The sequence below is a fragment of the Egretta garzetta genome, unplaced genomic scaffold (assembly GCF_000687185.1).
Source record: "Egretta garzetta isolate BGI_Z169 unplaced genomic scaffold, ASM68718v1 scaffold332, whole genome shotgun sequence".
Classification (NCBI taxonomy): domain Eukaryota; kingdom Metazoa; phylum Chordata; class Aves; order Pelecaniformes; family Ardeidae; genus Egretta; species Egretta garzetta.
The window spans coordinates 762,952-773,275 of NW_009258879.1; the positions used below are offsets into that span (position 1 = coordinate 762,952).

Below are 10,324 nucleotides of genomic sequence, written 5' to 3' on the forward strand. Positions count from 1 at the left end.
TCTGTGCGGCTTCGTTTTGGTGGGGGCTCAGGTGCGCCTCCTCCTCGCATGGCTTTGGTGGTTTGGGCGGGGGGGTACGGAGCTGCAGGAACTCCAGAGTGGAAATTGGGTTTGACTCCCCAGCTCGCCCTGGTTCTTCAGCACGGCCCTAGAGGTGGGCTGGGGTTTGTGGGGTTTCCCCTGCTCGCTGCCAGCCCTTGACGCTGACGCGGGGGTGGATGTGGTGGGGTGAGCCTGCAGATGTGCAACGCGGGGAGCGTGCCCTCTGTGCTATTGTCTCCTCTGTCTCAGCTGAAGCTTTCCTGGAGATGGCGTCCTGATGGCTTGCAGTGAGGAGCGGTGTCCCGTCCACACGTGCTGCGGAGCTGCGCGGGTATTTCAGGGTATGGCGTAGCTCCTGCAAAGGGGACCTGCGGCAGGGACCTGCAGGTAGGTCGGGGGGCTCCACAGCAGCACGGGGGCCCAGCGTCCTCTGTCCGAGCGTCCCCCACCCTCAGCTTAGCCTGTGCGATGTGCCTCCCTGCCTGCTCTGGCAGCCGGGCAAGCCCTGCTAACGAGGAAAGTAGAGGAAGAAAACTCAATTGGGCAAATTTCCCTGGAGCTTCCAGCGCGAGTCGCGTTCCTGGCGCAGGAGGAGGTTACCAAGGCAAGTGTGCTAATGTTGCTAATAGTCAGGCAATAAGCGGAGACGCTAAGATGTGTCACTGCAGAGATCTGACTTGATCTGTTGTCGCAGTGAGTCTCCGTCACCGTGAAACCTCGCAGCGCATCCTCCTGGCAGAGGCAGACCCCGGCCCAGGGACACGCCGCCGAGGGACAAGGGACAACTCGGCCAGGCAGGTGTCGCCTCCCCCTTTACCTCCTGCTGCGGCAGAAGGGAAGAAGTTGGCTGCTGCTCCCAAGACTGGAACAGAGGAAATTACACGTTTGAGACGGCGCATTGCTATGTCCGAAATAACCGTGCTGCGTTATTCCCCAGTGTGAGATTTAATTATGTTCTGTGACAGTGAATTTAATTATACCCCCTACTGCAGTGCCCTGGATGGTGGTTTAATGAAGAAGTGGTGTCTGTCTGGAAGGGAGCTCTTTTCTTTGTCTTTAAAATATGCATTTTTCGTTGCCAGTAGTCAGAGTTGCTGCTTCCCCTCACTTTGTCTGCAGCGGCAAGAACTTTAATAAACTTGCTGAACTGCAGCCATTGCTATCCCAGCCAGTAAAAAAGGAATGGAAGGCATAAAGCAAGCGGCTAAACTGGAGTTTGGGTTTTGCGGGTGGTGCCAGGGAATTGGAATGACATTTTGGCGTTGTCTCCCATAAACACACAGATAATTTCTCTGTTGTAAAAAGGGGAGGCAGCGAACTCGGAGGAGAGGCGAGTCCTTCGGCTTCTCGCCTGCCTGTGCTTGGAAGAGGCTCCAGCGTCACGAGGTGGGACGCTGCCCTCTTGGGTGCCGGGAGACTTACGATGCCAGAGACCGCTGCGGTCTCCAGTCGCAGGGTGCGGGCATCTGCTGTACGGTGTCTGGAAGTGAAAGGGTCTTTAAACGTAGCACTCGCCTGTGGTCCCCCGTCTCGGGGGGCTCATGGGAGCGACGCTGCTGACAGCTGAGCCATTTTTTGTTGCTCTATTTAGGAGTCTAAAATTAGGTTTGAAAATTACGGCTTTGCGGAGTTCCCCTGCGCCGCACGGGGAGTCTGGGGCAGAGGCAAGAGCTGCAGCTGACTCTGGGCCATTGCTCCCACCGCAAGCCCGTCCTCCTCCCTTCACTCGGGGAACGGCTCCGGCCAGGGCCTGGGCTTGGGCTGACGGCGGCGGGGCCGGCTGGCGGCGTCACGCATGACTCGGCTCCTGCGGGCGGGGGCTCTGGGTCTGAGACCCCCATGTGTAGACCTTGACTTAAATAACTCATATTCTGGATGTTCCCTTGTATCTGGGAGGGGTGGATGCTTTCAATAGCTCTGTTGCTTACTGGCAAGGCACAGTGAGATGTCTGAGACCAGCTAGCGACTGCCGGTGTCGGGGGGGGTTGGGGTTTCCGGCAGACGAGGTGTCCAGCTGGCTGGGGGCCCTTAGCACCTTCTGGTCATTGGCATCTTCTTGGCACCTCTCTCACTTCCAAATGGCAGCAGCGTGCGTCAGTCCCGCTTCTGGAGCTGGGGCTCTTCCAAGCACCCTGACGCTAATCCGCAGCTCAACTGTGATTCCTGGCTGTCCACTGGGTGCAGAGTGCTCGTACGCTGTAGGTTCCTTGCTTCCCTCTTTGTGTTCAATTCTGACATTTAAGAATCTGAGGTTAAACTTTTCGAGTACTCAGGTTGTCCAGTTAGCTTTGGGTAAAGCCCTCTCTGTGTCTTCTTTAGCCACCCCGCCAAGGAGCTGATGGGACCGAGCTTCCCCTGACTGCGCTCACAAAAATGCGTGGAGTTATTTGAAGAAATCTGAGAGAAACTGCTCATTTTTCTGGTTTGGGTGTTTTTTAGGAGGGGAGGGGGGTGTCTATACTTAGTTTAAACACATCTTCAAGCTATAATAAATGTTTCCTAGCCAAGAAGCTTCTACAGAGAGATGTGGGGTGTAATTACAAGGGCGGGAGCAAAGCCATGCGTGCACATCTGCAGTGGCATCCAGCTGCTGGATTTCTGGGTAGGCACTGGCTCGGTCTGCGGCCGCGCTTGAACGCTGTGCGGCTCCCCAGGCTGTGGCCTCTCCCGTGAAATGCCGTGCTCCTGCTGCAGGAGGTGGGCGACTGGGGCGGCTTCATCCTGCTTGGCAGGAGGAGTGAAAACACAAACGGAGAATAGGATTCGAGCCGGCGGGGGGGTGGAGGGAGGAAGATGCCACGAGTTCTTAGACTCGCAGTGCGCTTTCTCCTGGGCTTGCTGAACTCTGGCTGTTGCGGTTATGAAATTGGAAGCTTCATTGTGTAACTGTGGTGCGGCTCTTCCGTAATGAAACCCCCTTTTGCGAAAGGCTTTGGTTCACTCGGGGCTGAACAGTGAAAATGAGCCACTGAAGACGAGACGTGGAGGATGGGTCATGGTCAAGGTGAACCTAAAACCTGGAATGCTCGCGCTCGGAAGCCCTGATAATCTGAAATGTTAAAGTTGATTGAAATCGCAAGTCCAGCAGCAGGTGTCTTCAATAAACCCATAAAACCAGGGTGGATTGACAGGCGATGCTGTATGACCAGGGAATGTGAACCCAAGCAACGCCTGTGCCCCCAAATGCCGCTTGCGCAGCCGTACCAGGGAGTCCAGCGCCGAGCCAGCTCAGCGTGGGGAGCGCAGCCGCCGCACACCCACGTCCCATCGTGCAGGTTTGGTTGAAAAAGAGGTGAAGTCAGGCTATGAGCCGGGTCTGGCTCCGGAGCAGCCTGGCTTTTGTGCACTCTGCCAGCCTGAGCACGAAGTGAGGCCCCAGCGTGGGGGCAGGCGTTGTGTGCTGGACCCCCGCGGCGCCCGGGCGGCGGGCTGGAGATCAGTGCTGCCAGGGGAAGGGCACAGCGATGTTGTCGGTAACTCTCAATCCATCCCTGTGTGTTTGCAGCATCGATCGATCAAATTGTGTGCCCTTCCTTGTCATGGCCTCCTACACCCAGGTTGGGTGACCCATGGACAAACATCGACCTCAAAGGAAAATGCAGCGATTCTGAAATAGCGCGAGGATTTACTGTACTGTACGCATTCATGTTTATAATCACACACTTTATTTTGTTAAGGATTTGTAGAAAATTAAAGGAAATCAAAGTGCTAGTTTCCATCTAAACTTCCCTGTCAGAGGCAGATTGGAAAAGGAGGCCATCTGTATTTTGGGTTTAGTGTTTAGAAATGGAAAAAAGGGAGCCCAGATGTGGGTTGGCAGCCCTGTCGATGTCTTTTCGGCTCCCGGAGCAGGAAGGATATCAGACGGGATTTGTGAAGTGGGGTAAATAAGGGCCCTGGGGCATTTCTCATGCTGCAGGGCTGTTTCATTTTTTTAAAAATAATATGTAGAATTAAAATGTGCATGGGTCTGTTAAGTCCACTGCCGAGCAAAGAACGGCAAGTCTCATGTTTGGCAGGGGAGCCAGGAGAGGGCAGGTCTCCGAGGGGGCAGAAGGTCTTTAAGACTGGCACCACCTGAAGCTGGTTGTGCTGCCAAGGTCCACCCCCTCCGTCATCGGCTGAGAGGATGAAAGAGAAACCCTACAGGCATGAGAGCAATGTGAAAAATGCAGCTAGATAGCAGCAGCGTGAACAGGCTGCTGTGGTTTTGTTCTCTGTGGGATGGCTGTGAAAGCTTTTGCCGGGGATTATCAGGATCCTCTTGGGCAGAGGGGTGGAAGGGCTTGGGACAAGTGCTTCTGGCTTCGTCGGGATCGGGTTGGTCACTTGGGTTAAGAGAAGAGGAGAAGAACAACTCCTTGCTTCCCTGCCCTACCAGCTTGCCAGCATCCCCAGGCTGTTCTGGTGCCACGCTGTCCCGCAGCAGTGCTGTGGCAGCATCGGAGACCTTCACATACCTTTGGTCAGCTACCGGGGAAAAAACCCATCACCTCATTTCTTCTTCCTGGACTGAACTGGGTTTTTGTAGGGATCCCATTCCCCCTTCCCACACTTCTGCCTGTCTCTGGAGTTTGATGCCCCTTCGAGTGGCGTGAGGTCCCCTGGAGCCATGGCGTGCCGGGAGCACTGGGGACAAGGGCTGCGTGGCTGTGTGCTGTCGGTGCTCGACCTGCATGGGGCCTCGAGGGCAATGCACTTGTGCTGCTGACACGGCCGAGGACCTGCTCCTGGTGGGGCGGGGGTTGGCGCGGCGCCCCGCGCTGAGAGGAAAAGAGAAACCCTACAGGCATGAGAGCAATGTGAAAAATGCAGCTAGATAGCGGCGTGAACAGGCTGCTGTGGTTTTGTTCTCTGTGGGATGGCTGTGAAAGCTTTTGCCGGGGATTATCAGGATCCTCTTGGGCAGAGGGGTGGAAGGGCTTGGGACAAGTGCTTCTGGCTTCGTCGGGATCGGGTTGGTCACTTGGGTTAAGAGAAGAGGAGAAGAACAACTCCTTGCTTCCCTGCCCTACCAGCTTGCCAGCATCCCCAGGCTGTTCTGGTGCCACGCTGTCCCGCAGCAGTGCTGTGGCAGCATCGGAGACCTTCACATACCTTTGGTCAGCTACCGGGGAAAAAACCCATCACCTCATTTCTTCTTCCTGGACTGAACTGGGTTTTTGTAGGGATCCCATTCCCCCTTCCCACACTTCTGCCTGTCTCTGGAGTTTGATGCCCCTTCGAGTGGCGTGAGGTCCCCTGGAGCCATGGCGTGCCGGGAGCACTGGGGACAAGGGCTGCGTGGCTGTGTGCTGTCGGTGCTCGACCTGCATGGGGCCTCGAGGGCAATGCGCTTGTGCTGCTGACACGGCCGAGGACCTGCTCCTGGTGGGGCGGTGCTCGCAGCGCCGCTCGCAGCGTGTGCCCACCAGCTTGGAGAGGGGATTAAGGCGGATACGCACGGATTTGGAAGTCGTACAGTTCTCCCCTTCCCTCCAAAATGTATTTTTCTTTGAGAAATGCATGTTGTGAGCATAACAGAGTCTCAACTCTTCTTCTTTTTGTCTTCCAGAGTAAGGAGATTGGCTTACAGATGCATGAAGAGCTCCTGAAAGTCACTAACGAGCTTTACACGGTGAGTAACGAGCTGATCCTGGCCGTGCCTAGCCTGTGCAGCGAGGGGGATGTGGGCAATGTCGTTTGTTAGAACAAAATGTTGGGCGTTCCAGCGACGTGAGGAGGCTTGCTCCCCCTCCTGCCGTGCGGCCCGTTCCCTCCTCTTGCATTTGTTAGAAGCGTTTCACTCTTCACCGGTTTTGGTGGCAGCAGAGGAGGGTTTCCCAGCGGCCTGACCGTGAGGGGCTCCTGTGCTGTGTCCGGCAGCGGATCATGCCGTCTAACTGTTCCGCTTAAGCATAAACGGAGGTATTTTGGACGTGATCTGGTGTGACCCCCAGCATCCGTAACGCCCTCACCTGCGGCGCCTTCCGCACCGTGCTGCCTTTAGGCTCCTTTCAGTTTCCCCTCGGTTGGTGACTTCTGCCCAGCGCTGATGGCTCGGAAGCTGTGCTCCGGGTTGGCCGTGCCGATTTGTGGCTGAAGCCTTCCCTGCCCACGTGAGCCCGGTGGCCTGTGGCCGATGGTTGAACGCGGCCTTCTGCCGGGGAATGCACAGAGCTTCCCGCTCATGCGTGCTCAGCTTCACCTCCCCCCTCCAAGGGCCCCTTGGGTCGCAGAGCTGTCGCTGTGCACCAGGTGAAATCGTGGGCTGAACCACATTGCTCAGGACATCGCTCTTCAAGCAGGTTTTGGTAGCAGGGCAGTAAAAGTCTCTGCGTTGCTTCTCTCTCTTGCCCTGTAGAAATTGTTTTTTTTTCTTTTATTTGTGGTTTAGGATCAACAAAGCAATATAAAATCTGTCTTGTGGTGGAGAATTGAGACGATGTATTTGCTTGCTTTGGTTTTATCTGTTACTGGTGCATAAATAACACTGCAGTAGGTTTACTCCTAAACAATCATTTTATTCCATCTTTTGGAAAAAATAGGCCTAAACAACAGAGCTTGAATGACGTTGCTTGGAATTTCTGCCATAAATCTTCTCTTAACAGGTTTGTTCCTGCATTAGTCGTTGAAGGATTCAGTTTTTGTGAGACCTGCAGTGTGGGTGGACAGCCAGGTTGGATTAAAAAGCCTGCGTGAGATTTGGGAGTGCGTTGTTGATGGCTGAATGTCACAAGCTGTGTCAGTGGTGGTGACTAAATGGGATTAATTACAACAGCAGCACGGCAGATGCAAAGCAAGGAAAGACTAACAAGGGCTGGGCTGACCTTAATGCCTGTGGGCCAGTGCACTCAGAGCGCGAGCACGGGACAGGAGCATCTCCCGGGGGACGTGGTTAGGTCAGCCTGCGGATCAGGGGCGTGCTGAGGTCTGACATGCGTGCGCGTAGCCAAGCAAGAGCACAGAGAGCCATTTTGCTCCCGCTGAGTCTGCAGCAAAACTCATCTTTGCTGGGGCTGAGGTTTTGCCCGTTGGCTGCTTTGCTCCTACGCGCCGAGCAGAATGGGTTTGAGTGGTGAAACAGGCTGGAAGAGCTTTCTGTCTCCTTTGAACTGACCTTGCTGCTAAGATAGCGAACCGCCTGCGTCACCCGGCCGGGGGAGAGCAGGGAGGAGACGCCTATTTCAGAGACGTCGATGAAACATGAAGAAAAAGCAGGCCTTGTTGGGCAAGCAAGATCACCTTAAATCTGTCCAGTGCAAACCAGCTCCCCCCCAGTCAGTAGTTTTCTGTCCTTGAGACATCAGATAAAACAGGCTTCATTGCATACTTGGCTTGCAGGTCGATCCAGCATGCTGGTGGTGTTTTGGGACATCCTCAGGGCTGAGGAGTTGGCGTGTTCGTTGCAAGATGTTGGGTACCCGAGAGCAGTGCATTCGATAAGCGTGGCTGCTGACAAAATGAGGTGCAGGGTAAGGACCCTGGCTCAGAGGCCACCAAGCTGCTGCCTGTAAGATGTCATTTGTCTGCTGTCAATGCAAGGAAGCCGTTGATCTTGCCTGCGGCCAGGCCTTGTATCCATCGCCCATCTGTGCCTGGCTAGGCTGTTTCTAAGCCTTTCAGAGGGTAACTCTGTGCACTGCGTGGAAGCTATATAGTTTTTTAGAGGCTTCTCAGGCATTCGCTGTCTCAAACGTAAGCTGAAATAACTAAATTGATTTGAATTCAGCCTTTTTGCTGTTCTGATGCAAGTCACCCTGTGGACTGTCTGTGTGGAAAGAACTAAACCCCAAACCCATGCTGATTTTAATTAAAGAGGAAGTAGATGAGTTCTGTTCTGAAGTAGGAGCTGCTGGTGAGCAGTTTTGCACAGAAATAATTTAGTTGTGAATTAAAGCCAGCTCCATTCTTTCAATCCCTGCTTACAGGCTCCAGCAGACAGATACCAAGTTGAAGTCTACAGAGTTGGAGGTTCTTTGTTCCACTGCTCACGGGTCCCTTTCTGTGTTGTAAGCATTCCTGTCTGAAGGCCAAAATATTAGGGCGAGAAAACCAGTAAGCCCAGAGCACCATTCTGGTGGTGTTTTCTGTAAGCTCCAGCAGGGATGTGCGATTTGGTGCACGGCGCTAGCAATGGCTATTGGATGTATGTACGGCTATGTACGTATGTACGGCTTGCTTTGCCGTAAAGCCGGGTTGCGGCTGTAGCCAAAGGCAGCACGCTGGAGTCCCTAGAAGTGCTGTGATGTGAACCGGTGCGATTCTTTGTCACAAGGTATTATGGAGGAGGATTAGTAATTGTGGAAGAAATTGTATTAATTAGAATAATATCTACAGATATTATAACCTACCCAGGTTAATAATAATAATAATAATATTCATCGTTCCCTGTGCAGCTGGACGTGAACTGGCTGGAGGAAATGTTCCTTCTCCATTGGGAGCGCTGTGATGGGGGAGGCCATACCTCCGTGGCTAGCGGGTGTTTTCTGTGACTGTCACGCTGTAGAAGTTGTTGACTGTGTCACACGGTAGGAACGCGTCAATACGTTGTTCTGTGTCACATCGTGGAAATCCTCTGAAAAGGACACGTTTGCTTTCGTGCTCCCTTAAAAAGACTGGGGAGGTGGAGGTCGGTGTCCGTCGCTCTGCTGGATTTGTCCCTTTCTGAGACCTTACGCCATGGGCGTCCCTTAGGTTGTGCCATTGGCTCCATCCAACAGGGAGGGGGCTGGCGTCTTTGGCGGGCCTTCCCCCGTGGCCGTGAGCATCCCTGCTTCGCCCTGTGCCTGGGCTTGTGTTTTGGTCTCCTGGACTTCAGGAGGGCCTGAGCCTGTGCTTAGCACGGGTCACCCAGTTTGTGACCTGGCTCCTCTGCTGGGTCAGAGCCTCAACGACGAGCTGTTCAGAAATACAAAGCCCTTCTGGCTGGTGACAGCGAACGGTGCCATTTATGGCTGGTATTTTGGCAATGGCCTTTATCCAGAATGTGTTATTAATATTGGAAAATGCAACTTCTGTTGTTAAATAACTAATGAACATTGGAACATATTTTTCTCCCTCTGCTGCTGCTAATTAACTTATTTGCAGGAAAGAGCCCAGGACCACAGCTGCGGCAGCCTGTCTTATGGCACAGGAGTGTAAGACAGGGACAGGGCGACGTGATGGCAAGCGCCAGGAAGGCACGAGGGATTTGCGGATCAGAGGGCCGATTGCTGCAGCGCAGGGAGTCCCCGTTCAAAATTAAGGCGGATCCTAAACCAAACAGGAATATCCCCTGGATTTCTCCGTGCGAGCTGCGTGGCACCGCAGCTGATGGGGAACGCGGTCGGCACCACGAGCTGTTTAAGGTGTCTGTTTCAGCAACATGGGTGACAAAGTCTGGGGAACATATTTTAATAGATGTTGGGTCCTTTGCACTTTGGTAGAGACTTTCAGAGGACTTTGAAACCTCGTTCCCGTGTTACCTTTTCAGGTTGAAGCAGGGAAGAGGAACAAGGGCTGTCATTAAGGGAAGTTTTTCCATTTGTTAGCAAATAAGTCAGTAAGAGCCTGTGCCAAGGTACCAGATCACAGAGGGGCTCAGCCCCCCCTCACTGTCCCGTGATGTTCAGCCTCGCACTCCGGCTGCTGATGTTTCCCTTGGAGCCATTGGAGCCAGCGGGAAAAGGGGATATGGCAGCGTGTCCCCAGGGCTGTGGCAGAGCGGCATAGCCGTGAGTGAACAGAGACAACAGGGAATTGTGCTGAAGTTTTTCTAGTTGGGTAACCTAACCATGACTTCCAGATTTCACAAAAATCCTGCGATTCGGACCATGGTTCAGTTGTTGGGCTTCTCCGCTGCATCGCGTTAGGGCCTCTGGTGCTGGGGAAACCTCGTTACTGCCCGGCCATGCGAAGTCAGGGCTTTTCCTTTTCCCTTCCCTCTGAGCTTCTCACAAAAAGGTGGAGGCAGTGAAGGTGAGGAGGGCTCAGCGAAGCGCTCTGGTCTTTCTCTTTAGGAAATATCCAGAAATGGCCTTGTTTGTGTCCTGTGGCGCTCACTGCAGAAACCGCAGTTTGAAATACATGGCTCGAATCGGTGTTAGAATTTGCAGGATTTTGGAATACAGCAGCTCGGAAGCAAGGCACGAGCCTTTGCTGACCGTTCCTTGCCGTTGCCTAAAGCTGCGCCTCCCAGCGATGGCGCGTTTGTGCAGGCTTCGGTGCGGCGTTTGGAGCTCGCTCGCAGCTGACGTTTGTGCTTGGCAAGAGGAGGGATCATATGTTTCAGCCTAACCTCGTCCAAGCTGAACGCTCCTGG

At 53.9% G+C, this 10,324-nt stretch overlaps 1 protein-coding gene across 1 annotated transcript in view; it reads left to right on the forward strand.

The window, feature by feature from the left end:
- SRGAP3 (SLIT-ROBO Rho GTPase activating protein 3) overlaps positions 1-10,324 on the forward strand; it is a 96,287-nt gene that overhangs the window by 9,883 nt on the left and 76,080 nt on the right. Inside the window, exon 4 of the mRNA XM_035889464.1 lies at positions 5,597-5,659. Within this exon, the coding sequence (XP_035745357.1) occupies positions 5,597-5,659 (63 nt within the window). The remainder of the gene's footprint in view (positions 1-5,596; positions 5,660-10,324) is intronic.